The sequence below is a fragment of the Carassius gibelio genome, chromosome B19 (genome assembly GCF_023724105.1).
Source record: "Carassius gibelio isolate Cgi1373 ecotype wild population from Czech Republic chromosome B19, carGib1.2-hapl.c, whole genome shotgun sequence".
NCBI lineage: Eukaryota > Metazoa > Chordata > Actinopteri > Cypriniformes > Cyprinidae > Carassius > Carassius gibelio.
The window spans coordinates 1,181,730-1,198,126 of NC_068414.1; the positions used below are offsets into that span (position 1 = coordinate 1,181,730).

General features: G+C 41.1%; 3 protein-coding genes across 9 annotated transcripts in view; all 3 read right to left on the reverse strand.

The window, feature by feature from the left end:
* Nucleotides 1–718: 718 nt before the first annotated feature.
* On the reverse strand, nt 719–4,065 carry LOC127978800 (cadherin-related family member 1-like). The gene is made up of 3 exons (XM_052583709.1): nt 2,680–4,065; nt 2,184–2,438; nt 719–1,536 (listed from the first exon to the last, which is right to left on the reverse strand). Exons 1-3 carry the CDS (start codon nt 2,707–2,709, stop codon nt 1,060–1,062), a joined length of 762 nt encoding a protein of 253 aa, XP_052439669.1. The 5' UTR covers nt 2,710–4,065; the 3' UTR covers nt 719–1,059.
* Nucleotides 4,066–4,200: 135 nt separating this feature from the next.
* Nucleotides 4,201–16,397, reverse strand: part of LOC127978797 (growth hormone-inducible transmembrane protein) — a 36,266-nt gene continuing 24,069 nt past the window's right edge. For 4 of the 7 annotated variants that reach the window (XM_052583702.1, XM_052583703.1, XM_052583701.1 and 1 more), the window contains exons 5-9: nt 5,684–5,825; nt 5,400–5,508; nt 5,031–5,219; nt 4,769–4,940; nt 4,201–4,635 (exon numbers count right to left, since the gene is read on the reverse strand). In XM_052583702.1, coding sequence (XP_052439662.1) covers nt 4,548–4,635; nt 4,769–4,940; nt 5,031–5,219; nt 5,400–5,508; nt 5,684–5,825 — 700 coding nt within the window. In that variant the 3' untranslated portion in view covers nt 4,201–4,547. Of the gene's footprint in view, nt 4,636–4,768; nt 4,941–5,030; nt 5,220–5,399; nt 5,509–5,683; nt 5,826–9,000; nt 9,113–16,397 lie in introns of all 7 variants that reach the window. The other 3 variants (XM_052583699.1, XM_052583705.1, XM_052583706.1) reach the window with 3 other exon arrangements.
* On the reverse strand, nt 11,307–15,674 carry LOC127978798 (RPE-retinal G protein-coupled receptor-like). Its single transcript, XM_052583707.1, has 7 exons — nt 15,549–15,674; nt 14,965–15,121; nt 14,550–14,671; nt 14,193–14,352; nt 13,875–13,992; nt 13,104–13,217; nt 11,307–13,000 (listed from the first exon to the last, which is right to left on the reverse strand). Exons 1-7 carry the CDS (start codon nt 15,622–15,624, stop codon nt 12,872–12,874), a joined length of 876 nt encoding a protein of 291 aa, XP_052439667.1. The 5' UTR covers nt 15,625–15,674; the 3' UTR covers nt 11,307–12,871.

Sequence of the window (16,397 nt, forward strand, 5' to 3'; positions counted from 1 at the left end):
TCCTTTACTTACTGTGCTGCCCGCAGCTGGAATCAGCTTCCAGAAGAGATCAGATGTGCTAAAACACTAGTCACTTTTAATTCTAGACTTAAAACCCTTCTGTTTAGCTGTGCATTTATTGAATGAGCACTGTGCAATGTCCGAACTGATTGCACTGATTGAGTTTTTTTTTTCTTTTTTTTTCATGTAAAATCATTTTCTAACTGTTCTTTAATTAAGTAAATGTTTTAATATTAAAAGTTAAAAAATTGCTCTTATTTTTCTAAATGATTATTTTGCTTACTTTTATCTAAAGCACTTTGAATTACCATTTTGTACGAAATGTGCTATATAAATAAACTTGCCTTGCCTTGAAAATGGCAATTGTACAGAGATGGTTTGTGTATAAGGTAGATGTAAATAACATATCAGCAAACAACACAATGGTGTTTAAACTAGACTTAAGTTGAGTCAGTAGTTCGCTTTGAAAAAAAAAAAAAAAAGAATCTATTCCTAAAGTATCTATTTTGTTTTTAATTGTTTTCCGTTGTTGGTGGAGTGTTATTTTGGTGTTCAGTCACTGAGGAGAGGCTACACCAGGTCCTAAAGATGGCGGCCACAACTAATAAGTCACATTACTGAAATCCATGAATAGTAAAGCGAACTCCTCGTGTCTATCTAGTCATGATGATGTATATACATTTACACTTTTTAGCAGGCAACTATTTTTACAGCTACATTATTGCAAGGCACGATTTATTACAATTACAAATGATTACATATAAATAAGTTTGTTGTTTTACTTGCATGCACACAGACTTAAAAAAAAAAAATTATACAAAAGACATTTTATATAAAATCATTCCTGAGATGTCCAGTCCACTCATTTTATCGCTTTTAACCACAGCCGTCTTTTTTTTTTTTTGTCTGGCAGTGCCAACAGATATGCGATAAAATTTCTAATTTAAGGCTGTATTATGTTGATTCTGGTACCCAAAATCACAACAAGTTGATATTTTAAGCTCCTTATGTTGCTGAATCTGTGCTGGGTTGAGTGGGCTGCCTCCAGCTCAATGTCCTTCAATCCCAAAAGATCTCTGAAACCCATCTGTGCTTCTGCCGGTCCTCCAGCTGGATCTGCGGCTGGTGTTTCTGGAGGCCAGGGACCTGGACACTGTGGGGACTGACCGCAACCGCTCGCTCGGCCGGGAGTGACCTGGAGACCGAGGTCAGAGCGCTAGGGGCTGACTGCTTGAGTCTGATGCTGCTGTGGTTGTTGCTTGTCTCTTCATCAGTGAAGAACTTTCCAAAGCTCTGGTCGCTCCATCTGAACTGTCCCCTGAAGGTCCAGCGGCACGACTCTTTGGGCCTCCTGCGACTGATGCGGCGTGCTGGCGTGATCCTGTTGGACTTTGTGTTGTGAAAGTAGATGATGGTGGAGATCATAACTGTCACCAAAACCAACATGGTATTGATGCTGACAGCCAGGCCAAGAGCTTTCATGGGATTGTTTCGGCTCTGCATTAGAAAAGTAGCCATGGGCCCTTTGAGCCGATTCTGAAAACACACACAAGTGTAAATAATTAGCACATGATGAACTTTCATTTTCTTCACATAAAGGTTACATACAGCCAAGTATGGTGACCCATACTCAGAATTTGTGATCTGCATTTAACCCATCCAAAGTGCACACATACACACACACCATGAACACACACCCGGAGCAGTGTACACATATATATATATACACACACACACACACACACACTGTGCACACACACCCGGAGCAGTGGGCAGCCATTTTATTCTGCGGTGTCTGGGGAGCAGTTGTGGGTTCAGTGCCTTGCTCAAGGGCACCTCAGTCGGGGTATTGCTGACCCAAGACTCAAAACCAGAACTTTAGAGTTAGGAGTCAAACGCTCTAACCACTAGGCCACAACTTCCAATAAACCACGGTGATCTATTTAATCATTACTACATAGAAGAAAAAGTACTGTGGATGAACTATGAAATAGTATGGTACTTCAATGGTAGTTCCATGTTTTTATACCAAGGAATTCACATCATAATTCAAAGTACTTGTGTTTTTGGACATTTACCATGATAGTAACATGGTATTCTCCTCAAAAAAAAAAAAAAAAGCAGATTAAAAGCTACTTTGATCCAACGGCGCACACAATAATCCTGACGTATTAACGTCTCACCGCTTCCGTGATGTTGATTTTCATGACCGCTGCTGTACTGAAGGATGGAGAGCCTCGATCACGAGCCTGGACAACCACTGACCACCGGCAGTCTTTATTTTTGGTGACGTTCTGCACAATCTCCATAGACTTGATGTACGGTTTTAGATTAATCTCTCCTGTGGACGTGTTAATGTCGAAGATGTTGTCTGGATCGGCTTTCATGATGGAATATTCAATCAGGTTATTGGGTTCCTCTGCATCCTCATCCAAAGCCTGAAAACAAACCAGAATCAGGTTCAAATAAGATCATTATATTCACAATCACACCATCAGTTAAAATATTGTTCAGTTAAACTGCTAACACCGATGCAGAACTTTAAGCTGGTTGAGGGATCATGGGAGTTCATGGCATCAGGCTTGATGCCAGATTTGGCTTTTGAATATTAGTCTCATCTACTGGGACCTAAGACAGATGGCGGTCCACAAAATAACAGTTTTGTTGGAGAACACAAACCTCTATTTTCACTGGCGACCCAATGATCATGGTCCTCTCCAGGAAGTTCTGGTTGAACTATTGTGGGTTTTCATTTTGATCCAGCACCGTGATAAAAACCTCCGTGAGGCTGTATTTGCCCTCAGTGTCTTCAGCTTTCACATAGAAATTATATTTTGACTTCACTTTAGCATCTAAAGAAACCCAGGGCTGTGTGTAAATGATCGCGGATGTGGGGAGAATGAGAAACCTGAAACAGCCAACAGTCAAAAAAGATTTAAACAGAACAATGATGTAGTTAACATCACAGATGTTGTTGAACTTATGCTTCTAGTTTGAGATGTGTCCAAATGTTGAGATTAACAAATCCTGCAGTGGATTTCAGTCCGGTTTCAGGCCCCACCATAGCACCGAAAACTGCACTTGTTAAAATTACAAATGACTTGCTTCTTGCGTCAGATCAAGGCTGCAGCTCATTGCTAGTTTAACTTGATCTTAGTGCAGCATTAGACACCATAGATCAGTGGTTTTCAGCCAGAGAGAGAGAGAGAGAGGTTGCGTGTATTCACGTCTGTGCGTTTATCTTTTTAGAGTGAGTTTACTTAAAAACATTGATTGTATCCTCTCATCAGTGGAAAATATAATGTAGCGATTCAGTATTTAAACTATTTAATAAAATTCGTGGGACAGCGTTGACCAGTTTATTTTCTCCTGTATGTGTGAGCTGTGCGATAGGGGAAGGGTTAATAGAATTGGGATTGGGCCTTTAGTTTTGGGATTTCCACAACTTCCCTTGATCATCCTCACAATTTATTGCTTGTAGCCATTTTGTCATACCGGTTCTGTATGTTTATTAGGAAGGATGTATAACTTCAATTCATAATTTGTTAGTTTATTGGAGGTACAGAAAACGACACCGCAACTCTTCTGCACGATTGTCCTGTGTATTTCAACTGGCACCAAGGCAATGTTTTCGAGACTTAGGTCTCTGCAGAGCAAAAGTGGGTGTTTATCACCATGTGGGTGTTTTGAAACTGCTGGGTGTTTCTGAATCATGCAATCTAAATGATCCCCCTTACCCAACCCCACCCCTAAACCTAACGTCACTATTACATCAACCAATCAGGTCTCATGGTGTAAAAACACCTTGATCTCGTAACTCTCCTCTCTGGATTATTAATCAGCATCAGAATACAGATGGAGACACAAGGATTATTCAGTAATCTCACTGTCATCTGCCGCTGGTCCGAGCACAAATAAAACATGAATGTCTGCCGATGGCCAGTTACTCTCAAAACAGCAGAAAACCGACTTCAGGGAAAAAATCTAAAGAATCAAAGGCTCTAACATCTGTGTAAAATAATCACACAACACTGAATTAAACTAAACAAAGAAAAAAATGAAATGGCAAGAAAACAGAACACACAAGGAATTTCTGTCTTGAGGATTCAACACCATCTGCTCTAGTTTAGTGTCTTCAGCTTGTACAGTGCCGAATATGTTAAAATTGTGATTGTTCTAAAGCAATAAACGTTAAAGATGTAGACTGAGATAGCACTAAAGTTTATTGAACAATGAACTCTAGATGATCACATTGACAAGTGTTTTCAGTGCAATAAGTCTGTTGTGATCTCTTACCTAAAATAAATATACAAAAATGTTTCTTATAATTACACCAGCTGTGGAAGACGATCTGCTTTAACCCTCATTTGATAGGACACATAAACTATAACAATTACCTTATACTGTTGGACATGTTTAAAATAAAATGAAAGCAATCCAAAGGGGTTTTCTGCTTTTAAACAAATAAATGCAAAATCAATTAGTAAACTTTATTCAGCTAAATCTTTCTCCTCCAGTCAGTGTCATGTCGTCTTGTCTCTTTATGGCTACTTTCTTCTGTTTCCGCCGCCGTTGGCTAGAATCATCACCAAACGCATGAAGATGTTGAGGGTGTCCATGTAAATGCCCATACACCTGGAAGAGCAGCGATGTTAGCAGACGCAGCACATATACTGCGTGTCGTTTAAATGATAGAAAGACTCAATTAAAAGAAACACATATTACAAAAGCACAAGTGACCGTTAGCTTGCACACAGAGAACACTTACGCATTAATGGGGTCATATTTCTGAACTCCGTAAAGAGGGTGTGTCTCGGCACGCTTGATGACTTTCTGTGTGTCATACAGCAGAAACAAGCTGAACAGGACCAGACCTCCATAAACCGCCACAGAGTACAGGCCGGCCCCGAAAGCCGAGGTGGGGGGCAGAAACATGGATCCTTTAGAGCGGAGAGGACAGAACACACTCCTGTAAAGTCTGTGAGATTAAACAGAAACACAATCTGCATCGGACTGTAAATGCTTCTCACCCAGAGACGAGGCGAACACCACGCCGAAGCCCACGGCCAGCGGGCCGCCCATGCTCAGGAACTTCTCACTCGGGGCACACATGGCCACCGTCGACAGACCACCCACAATGCCTGCTGTGTACCAGGCTGCTCGAACCATCAGTGGGCCGCCCAGCAGAGTTAACGGAGCAATGACGGCACCCATCACACCTGCACACAGGGAACACCAGAGCTCTGCTTGTCTGTCCACACAGGACTCATAACTTCATGTGAGAGCTGTGTCTGTCTTTGGAAATGTTCTGCAGTGCTCAACCAAAGGAAAACATGCCCAGCAGAACCAGAAACACAGCCTGCAGTGCCCTCTAGAGGTCAGTTAAAGCAGCACTTTACCTGCGTGTAGAGCCCAGGCCAGGTGTTTCGGCATCGGACTGTGTTCATACGAGATCGATCTCACCAGCATCCCGGCGCCGATCATAGCAGCAAAGGTAGCACCGATAGCCTGTGGTTGATTGGGTTATCACAGCATTAAATATCAATGTGAATATTAAACTGTAAGCTCAATCATAACTATAATCACTATGTAGATGCCTAACAGGATGTTCTACCACTAAGATTTGTTATGAAGAGTGTATTTAAAGGGTGATAAATAAAAAGTTCTATGATCGTGTGTGTACCAGCCAGGATCCCCTCATCATGAGTCCCATGAGCGCCGGTGTCCTGCTGACCGCGACGGCCGAGAGCCCCGTCAGACCCACGCTGCCCGCAAAATACAGGTATGTGGAGTGAATCCTGTCCTTCACATACTGCGGCCAGATCCTGCAAACACACAGCTTCAGTCTGAGGAGCTCGTACAGAATATCTGCAATGTAAGCGTGTATATATGTTGACTATCAGACACATTAAATCCAGCTCAGCTGAGCTGATCGTAACGGATCTCATGAACACTAGCGCCGCTCCCTATACACAGTGTATGCTGTCTACATAGGGCACCAACTCCCGGGGGGGGCACTGTCCCAGTTGCTCAAAAAATATATTAAAGGTCCCGTTCTTCGTGATCTCATGTTTTAAACTATAGTTAGTGTGTAATGTTGTTGTTGTTGTTAGAGTATAAATAATATCTGTAAAATTCTAAAGCTCAAAGCCAAGCGAGATTTTTATTTAACAGAATTCGCCTACATCGAACGACCCGTTTGGACTACACCCCTTTAGTTCCTGCAGGAATGACGTCACTGAAACAGTTTTTTGACTAACCTCCGCCCACATGAATACACAAACAGGGGGCGTGGCCTTGTTGCGCTCCGATGGAGAAGAGGAAGAGCTGCGTTTGTGTTTGTCGTCGAAACGCTGTTATTTTCATCTCTGAGTCAAATGTTCTTTGTTTGGGCTTCCCAGGGACGCTGTACTTGGAGATTAATGGTTACAATTTATGTTTAACTCGGTTCCCGAAAATTGTAAAAGATGAACTTATTACACAAAGGGCAACACTGTTTAGATTTGTTAACTAGATGCTAGGGCTGTGCAAAAAAAACGAATGCGCTGTTCATGCGCATCTTGTCAGTAAAAACGCTCCTGTGATTATAAGCACATGCTCCTGCACACTGGCTTCCCAAAACTCTCAAAACATGTTTCCAGGAGGGCAGCGTGCGCTCAGCTGCTGTCAAATCACAGCACAGGAACCGCTGGCCCAATCAGAACTCGTTTCGTATTTCTGAAGGAGGGAATTTATAGAACAAGGAAGTCATCAGCCCGTTTTTATCAGTGAAAACAGCGGTATACAGAGAGGTGAATTTTTTTTTTTTTTTACACGTGAAACATGAACACGTTATATTTCACACTGTGAACACAATCAAAGCTTCAAAAAAAACAAAAACGTGATCTTTAATATTAACATATACATATAATATTAAAATCTAAAAATGTATTTTCTGATGAACGTAGTTTGCAGTAAACACACGTGACGCGTCAATCCCACATCGGCTCTCGCTCTCAACTCCTTTGCGGCTGAATACAATTTATCAACATAATTAATGTATAACTAAGCTATATCTGGGAAAAAACATCAGCTATGTGCGGTGCAGAGAAAAGAAAAATTTTAAAGTCCAAGATGAAGCCTGTGCATCACTTTCAGGTGGCTACGTTCATATTCCCGTGAATATGTTTGGACTGTGTACGTTGGTAACGTGTTTTAATGTCTGTAATAATTTCTCCACTAACAATGCATTTGAATTAATATTCTACTTTTCATGACTTAAAATGTATTATATAAAAACAGTGATGCAATAATGATTGGTTAATTAATAAAATCATATGGTTTTATGGAATAACACTGTTAAAATATAATGTAATACAAAATAAACAATTTTCATTATTACAAATGCTTGCAAAGGGCAACAGTGGCATGTTATTGACTAAACATTTAATTCAAATATCCACTTAATTTTTTCCACCTTTATTTTAAAGGAATGCTACAGATTCTTTAATGTCTTCAACAAAAACGTGGACATCACAACCCTTACCAAAATTAACCATGGTTTCATTCTAGTTAACATTTTATTTTGTGTGACTTCTGAATGCTTGACTATAAAATCAATCAGACAACTGTATTAATAAAATCATATCCATAGGTAATAGGGCTGGGATAAATGATTATTTTTTTAACTATTAATCTAGCGATAATTTTTTCGATGCATCGATTAATCTAACAATTAACTTTTTAGACTGATTTTGATTATCTCCCCATTAATTGACTACTAACAATTTATACATGTTGATAAAAAACACAAATTCCTTAACATTGCAATATATGTTTCTTGCTCTTAAAATTAGAAAATAAAAGACTGCATTACTTTGCACTTGTATAGAGATAGCATTCAATAAAACCTTGAAGCCTTGAAAACACACAGCTTACTGAAACAAGCTTACTGAACACATAGGGCCTAGCTTACTGAAAAAAAGTTCTTCTTTCAGATGAAAATAACAACAACTTGATGTCTAGCATCAATAAAAAAGGTCACCCAAAATACTTGTTTAGAGCAATTGAAAGAATACAGTAACCAATGTAAGCTTGAGGACTTTACGCTAATACAGAGAGTGCTTTTCCAAAAAAAAAAAATTAACAGTGGGAGCCAGCAGCCTGTCATGGAGAGAAAAAAAAATCTCTGAATGCTCCACGTGAAACTTTGGCGTTCCGCCCTTTTTCTATCGTGTCTAATGATTTTGGTTAATATGCACGAGAGAGAGAGAGAGAGAGAGAGAGAGAGAGAGAGAGAGAGAGAGAAAGAGAGAGAAAGAGAGAGCTCGTGTAGTTTGAAGACTGTGAGTGTGCGCAGCCGGGGCTTTCTCTCGTACGCGCTCTGTCAGACGCAGCGATCAAATAAGGCTTTGACAGCCGCCAAAAAAAAAAGATCAATGCAGAAAAACCCCTGGATTGGTTATATAACGTTGGACAGAATGTTGATACGGTCATCGCGTATATTCAGCGCACATAAGGTAAACATTTTTTAGAGAAATAAAAACAGGTCGACGAATCAATGCGCATATTTTGCGAAGACGTATTCTTTGCGTCGACGTCATCGATGACCTCGATGCGTTGTCCCAGCCCTAATAGATAATTGTACAGAGCTACAATTGTAATCTATAATAATACAATTTAATTTCAATTTATTTATTTACTTTATTAAAATTCTATTTTGAGCACTTATAGTAGGTTTTAGTTTTTTTGTGTTTGATGGAGGAGAATGGAGCACAACAATACTATTCTGCTTAGGACACCCATCTGGCCAGCAATGACATGATTATAAAACTGTTAACATGAGAAGTATCAACTTTCCTCTGCAGAGATCGAACTGAACTGCTTCGTAGTGAATCAGAGACTATAGGATTACACCAGTCACCACCAAGATCAGAGAAGAGCCGCTGGTTCACAGACAGGATCATTTTAATAATCAGGTGAATCTGATGTAGAGTGTTTGAATGTAAAGGTGATTCTTACACTGCTTTCTCGATGGCTCCCATCTCATTGGACATCCCTAAGCCGTAATAACACAGAGCTCCGAGTCCGACGGCTGCGCCTCCAGCGAGGACGATCCGGCCCATGCTGTCGACTGCAGAGAAGACAATCACAAACACAGAGGCGCCCAGGGACATAAATATAAATATCCTTTACATATTTAGAGTTTGAAACTTTAGAGGTTTAGAGACATCTCAGCTGATCCGATCACAAGCAGCAGATCCAGCTGAGAACAGCGTCTAAAGCATTTAGCACAAGATTACTTTATCTTAGTCCAGTGTTAAGACTTAAGCCTGGCTCACACTACAGGATTTTTAGCCCGATTTCATGTTCCCGAGAATCTGAGCAAACATCTTGTTGAGCTCCTCGATCTGTCCCGATGTTCGGCGCAGATGATCTGGTAATGTGAGGCGTTCACCGATCGAATCTTGCACCTCTCGATCTGCTCGCACACAAATCAGGGCAGCCCTGATTAATTTCAAACATGTTTAATATTTAGGAATTAAATCGGGATGGTGATGGATATATGATCACGTCAGTACTTTCACAGCCAATACCCAAAACCACACAACAGCTGATGTGCGGCTCCGTTGGATAGGAGAGACATAGGAAACTGTTTCTGGACATTTTGTAGTAACACTACTGTCTGTATAATGTGTTGGAAAAGCATCACAACCGTAAGGAGAAAGAGAAGCGCTGGAGTGAAATGCCCCGGGTAAGTGCAGAAAGCTACTAGCATGCTAGCTAACATATGTAAACATTAATATCAGTGACGATCTGCTGTGAGATCACGTGAGGCTCCCTCTGGGAAGATCATCTTAATAATATCTTGTAGTGTGTGCATGTTTAAAGGGGGGGTGAAACACTATTTCATGCATACTGAGTTTTTTACACTGTTAAAGAGTTGGATTCCCATGCTAAACATGGACAAAGTTTCAAAAATTAAGTTGTACGTTTGAAGGAGTATTTCTGTTCCAAAAATACTCCTTCAGGTTTGTCACAAGTTTGGGAAAGTTTTTTTCGAGTATGGCTCTGTGTGACGTTAGATGGAGCGGAATCTCCTTATATGGGTCCTGAGGCACTTCTGCCGGAAGAGCGCGCTCCCGTATAGCAGAGCACTGAGAGCACAACAGACTTCACTGATCAGAGCGAGAGCGTCGCCAAATGTCACAAAAGAAGTGTGTTTTTGGTTGCCAGGGCAAGACAACCCTGCACAGATTACCAAAAGAGAAACAGCATTAAGGGACCAGTGGATGGAGTTTATTTTTACAGAGCATCAACGGAGTTGTGCAAGTGTTTGTGTTTGTTCCCTGCATTTCGAAGATGCTTGTTTTACAAACAAGGCCCAGTTTGACGCCGGATTTGCACATCGTTTATTTCTTAAGGATGATGCAGTCCCAACGAAAAAGGGTCACGATCGTGTGTTGGAACCGCAGGCGGTGAGTAAAACTGCTTTCCTCACGGTGTCACAGTTTCCTAACGCTCTCAACGCAAAAGCCTACTGGCGCTCGTGATTCTTTAGCTCCGCCCACACGTCACGCCTCCAGGCGCTCGTGTTTTTCCGGGAAAAATCGGTACAGACTATGTTTCTCTTATGAATATAATAAAACTAAAGACTTTTTGGAGTTATGAAGGATGCAGTACTACTCTATAGGTACTCAAGATTAACAGGATATTGAGTGAAAACAAGCATTTCACCCCCCCTTTAACCTTACAGGCATCCTCCAAAAGCGAATGGTGTGACTGAACTGAATAGAACTTTGGGACAGAATTCATGGGTTGTTTGCTCCCATCCAGGAACACCGTTGGGTTTCCCATTCCCGGCTCTGTTCTCTCAATGTCTCCATGCACTCCTTCACCCAGGTCATCACACCTGTCGCATTCCTAGGTCTGAAATCGTGCATCGGAGCAGGACATTGGTGTATATCTCCAGACAATAGCAGCCATATACAGATGATTGAATCTCCGTCCGTTAATTTGCTGCTTAGCTCCAGTCTTTGATTTACTCCAGATGAAAGATTCTGCTGAATGATTCAGTGTAAAATGTAAATTAACCAGTGTGTGTGTGTGTGTGTCTGAGAGAGAGAGAGTGAGAGAGTGTGTGTGTGTGTGTGTGTGTGTGAGAGAGAGTTTGTATGACTTCTGCTTTTCTATAAATAGTGCTCAAGGTATTTTTTCTGTGCATTTCTTGAAATGAATCGGTGTTGACCAGTAATTGTTAAAATGCTTTGAAACCTGTTAAAATATCTTAAAAAGAGCTTAAAGAGCAAATAAAAATAGACAAAGCATTGCCATGAATTTGTACTTTATCCAAAAGATCTCCATCTGCATCACCTGCTTTTCTAAACAGCATTCAAAAATCAAAAAATGTTTGCCATGTTCAGTTTTATATTTGAGCTCATGTTAAAAACACCTGATTCCAGGAACTGTGGAGGAATGTGAACGGATAGACATCAATACACACAGTTCACTCACATTAAAGAGTAGGAAAGACAATAAAGAGTAAAGCTCAGTGAATGAATGAAAGAACGACCAGACGTTCCTCCTCTGCTCTGCTCTGGTGTGTTTCAGAGTTCGGTGTGTGTCCGAGAGCCGTCCCGTGACCGGCTGCGCTAAAGCTCTCCTGATCCTCTTTGGTCTTCAACATACGTCAGAAACCCAAATCTACTGATATGAGAGCAGCTCCTTGTGCAGTGGAATTACTGCAGATTACAAAATCCTGGAGAATTTCTAATCCTGAACATGAATGTTGATTAGCCACCGCTTCCAGATCTGAGCTGGAGACTGAGAAGATCTGTGAACATCAGCAACACACCGAACACTGAGCATTCAGACTCCTGACGAGCACACACACACTCGCACGTACGCACACTCGCACGCACGCACGCACGCACACACACGCACACACACACACACTCGCACACACACACACACTCGCACACACACTCGCACACACGCACGCACACACACACACACACACACACACACACACTCGCACGTACGCACGCACACACACACACACACACACACACACACACTCGCACACACACACTCGCACGCACGCACACACACACACACACACACACACTCGCACACTCGCACGCACACACACACACACACACTCGCACGCACGCACACACTCACACACACGCGCACACACACACACATGCACGCACACACACACACACACACACGCACATGCACGCACGCACCCACACACACACACACACGCACATGCACGCACGCACCCACACACACACACACACGCACATGCACGCACGCACCCACACACACACGCACGCACCCACACACACACACACACACGCACACACACCGAGGAATCAGGGCATTTTCTAAAGTCTAAACCAGTGAAGATGAATATCTGCAATCCAGTCCTTGATGAGAGATTCTATTGGAGTTATTTAGCCTTCATTAGTCTCCTTCTGAACATCTAAAGAACCGTCACAAACTGTCTTGTGCCTCACGGTTTATTCTGTGGATAAACAATGAAAAGCCCTTTTGTTTTTAGCAGTTCCCTCACTGGTTTCAAGTTAGGGTTACTTACAGATTTACACATGAATATTAGATTCTCTTGCACTGATCAACAGCAACAGTAAGGCAAGAACAATGAAATGGTTAAATGATTGTGTCCTAAATGAACTGTGTAAGTGATCTCTCACACTGCAGAGAACTGAAAGGCTTCATATGTCCGTCTTCTATAATCACTTTGTGAAATTCTGGACAAATATCTCCAAATGTGTTAGGCACTGATTTGACATGAATTACAGTCACATCACGTGTAAATTCTTGCAGACTCGTCTGAATACAACATTACATGGCTAAAGCTCATTCACTATTTCTTTTTGTCTGCAGATTTCTGCCCGGTGAGGAACTGCCAGATTCCTCCACGGTAGAACTCGTTCCCGAACGCGTACAGGACGGCGTGGAAGATCGGAGATGTCTTGGCAAGCACTGAAAGAACCTAGAGGACCAGACGACCGTCATCAGAACTGAGATCAACGTGAGAACAATGATTTATCAAACCCGTGAAAGATTTGAAAGACCACCAGTGTTTGTTCTCTTACCATTCTGAGCTTTGGTGAAATGAGGCTAACGTTCTCGAAGCAGGCGTATGTGCACAGCAGAAGATACGGACCCCAGCAGAACAGCAGCGCTTTCAGAGGTAACCCTGTGTTAAACTGCAGGACAGAGAGGAGAAGCTGACACTAAACCCCAACACACACACACACACACACGCACGCACACACACACGCACACACACACACTCACACCATTCACTTCTCAAATCATGCTTTTATCTAAAACATCATGAAAAACTAGAGCAGAAATCTGCTGCTTGCGTGGCTTAAAGCACACAGAATGCTGAGCGTGTGGCTGATTCGTGTCAGTCTCGCTGCAGATGAACTCGTTTGTGCTGCTCTAACGAGTGTCTAGCGCTGATTAACTGCTGACAGGTAGTCACAACCAGATTATTAACACTAAACTAGTAGCTGTTAATGGTGAGTTGGTTCACGCATCAGAGACGTGCCTCTCTTCCGAGGATGCAGAGTTATACACAGCCTCATTACAGCATATAAAACTGGTTCAGTGTGCTATACAAAATGCATCTCTGATTATACGCAGGTTATAAAAATTGATAATTGAAATTTACTACATTATAGGGTACAGCAATTACTTAAAATGATAAATAACACACACACACATATATATATATATATATATATATATATATATATATATATCAAGTGAATCATACTAGGTGACAGCAAAGTTCGGGCAATGAAAATACATTGTGTCTCATTGTAGCGTATGTTTGATAAGCAGTGTGTGAGTACCTTAAAGTGGTGTGTCTTTTTGAAATAAGCATAGATGGAATTGTAGGACGACTGCAAAACCATAACAGGGAATGCTAAATACAGTAAAGTGATGGACACCATGTAGGTGATGTAACTCCTGAAGAAGACAGAGAAGAAAACAACGTATTACTCTTGCAGGTAAATTCACACATGATATTTACAATCATCAGTAGTCGTGTCCAGGCAGGACAGACATTGTCCAGATTTCTCCTAATGTGGTTTCTGATTAGTAATGTGCTGTTCACTCAGAAACTAGAGTGAAGTATGTTTGCGTTCTCCTCTGTGAGATGGATGTACCGGTCTCCTTGTGTGTAGTCGAGCGTACAGCAAGTTTTCATCGGCTCAAAGTCAAAGACGCCCCATCCAATGGCCGGCAGCGGCAGGAGCGCCCAGAACACGGCCAGGATCCAGATGATGGTGCTGATGGTCATAGACGTGCTCCAGAACATCTTCTGCTCTGGAAACAAACTCATCGATTTACAGCCAGTCAGATGAGATATAAAATATAGTATAACATGATCCTAAAACCCACTAAACCTGGGAAAACTACTGAAGAATTGAATACAAGCCTTACAGAAAGAAGAGTACAACTAATGTCTTGCGTATAATAAAGTGTCATTTTATGTATGGCATATGTTCTCTGTTTATTCTCACTAGTACAGTACTGATGATATCTGTCCCAAGCAATGGCAGCCAGAAAACAGACGGCGGCGAGGATCGACACCATTCCCTGAAAAGCGTGAATCTGGCAGCCCTCCGACCCAAACGGCCAGTATCTTCCAGAGTTCAGAGAAACACAGACACACAGGTGTTTAAATATTTATACATATTAAAACTATGTATTCTTTTGTGTCCAGCGGTTGTATTTCATGCAATCTTTTGTTTCAGTTCTAATTCCTTGTTTGCAATAACACCAATAAGTTATGTGAGAAATAGTCATCACACATATAATTCATTTTAATTTATTTTGCCATATCTTTTCACACAATTTTAAAAGTTGCTATTTTGCTATAAAGTGTAAATTGGTGAAGATTGTGTGGATTGCTGCTGTGGTTTGGGTCAGTCTCACCTCAGGTAACTGGCGTAAGCAGCCACTAAACAGTTAATATTGAGGCTCAGGTCGGCCACGGCCAGGTTAAAGATGAAGAAGTTATTGGGCGTCTGCATCTCCCGGATTCTGAGGAACGCCATGATCGAGATTAAATTAAGAAAGAAACCAAGAAGACCTAGAAGAAAATATTCAGATATTCAGACTGAACAGAATTCATAACACTGTGCACCACATACAAGAGCAATCATAACTAAATATTATATTCAATGCTTTTAGAAGAATGAAGTCCACAGTAATAAAGAAGTATCAGTAAGCACCACAGTGATCAGATCAGATGCCATCAATCATTACACCATGAACCGACTATATTTGCTTTTCTTTTTTTTCTAATTCAGAAACTATTTACATATTTTACCCCCAATAAGAGGATAGATCCGCCTTCACTAATCAATCAGACATAAAGAACCTTTTCATGTTCGTCAATACATTCATCAGTGAAGAGCTATCCAGCACTGATGAATGGATGAACTGATGGATTGATGGATTGATGGATTGATTGATTGATTGATTGATTGATTGATTGATCAATCAGCAGTACTCACCGCCCACCAGCAGCACAGAGCCGAAGGCGAACATGTCAAAATCACTAAATCCCTCCGGTAACACGTATAAAGCCATTGTCCAAGACACTTCTCACTGCTGAGCGCTGTGTTACAGAGCGAGACTTTATATGTGTTTATTCCTTCTGAAAGCACGTGTGAGATTTAAAGCCTAGTCTGAAATCCCTGCAAGAATGTTTTAATACCCCAAAAGTTTGTGAAATCAGATCCGCATCGCTCGCTCGACCTCAGATCACAGTCCTCCATATACAACTCTCTGACAAATAACAGTGCATGCTTATACAAAAATGTATTATAATTGGTAATTATAATTATAATTGGTTGTCCTGTTCATCTTAAAACACATTGATTTAATTAACTTTTATTGTGTTATGTTTGAAAAATGTATATTCTGAATGAAATTAAATCGTTGCCATGATATTAGAAGTGAAAACCAAGTAACATCACAGAATGTTTGAGGTATAATGTGGTGATCTGACTGCACTAGGTCCCAGTGCACACGGCTGTAATTAGGAAACGAATTCTTGGGTAATAACATACATACACTGTACCACACTTCAGTGTTCAGCATTTGTGCTCTCTCCTCAGGAGCAGTCACGTGTTGTTTCCCCGGATCCTTTGAGAGAAGTGTCTCTTAAAGAATAACTTTAACAGTAAACTATAAAATATGTATATAAATGCCTCATCATGAGCTCTGTATTAATACATTTACAAATGAATAAAAATGAATAAAGTCAATTATGTCAATGAAGTATTTATTAAAACTGGCAGAAAGACATTGCAAGGCTTTTACTGGTAAAATAAAAATTTCAGTCTTTCAACAGTTAAAAT

What these genes read in the sequence shown, in the direction of transcription:
- LOC127978800 (XM_052583709.1), bottom strand. Translation starts at nt 2,709, where the DNA reads ATGATCATTGGGTCGCCAGTGAAAATAGAG. An exon ending in GGTCGCCAGTGAAAATAGAG is followed by an intron (nt 2,439 to 2,679) that starts GTTTGTGTTCTC and finishes GTTTGTTTTCAG; the next exon opens with GCTTTGGATGAGGATGCAGA. An exon ending in AAATCAACATCACGGAAGCG is followed by an intron (nt 1,537 to 2,183) that starts GTGAGACGTTAA and finishes GTGTGTTTTCAG; the next exon opens with AATCGGCTCAAAGGGCCCAT.
- LOC127978798 (XM_052583707.1), bottom strand. Translation starts at nt 15,624, where the DNA reads ATGGCTTTATACGTGTTACCGGAGGGATTTAGTGATTTTGACATGTTC. An exon ending in GCTTACGCCAGTTACCTGAG is followed by an intron (nt 14,672 to 14,964) that starts GTGAGACTGACC and finishes GAACTCTGGAAG; the next exon opens with ATACTGGCCGTTTGGGTCGG. An exon ending in GACTACACACAAGGAGACCG is followed by an intron (nt 13,993 to 14,192) that starts GTACATCCATCT and finishes TGTCTTCTTCAG; the next exon opens with GAGTTACATCACCTACATGG.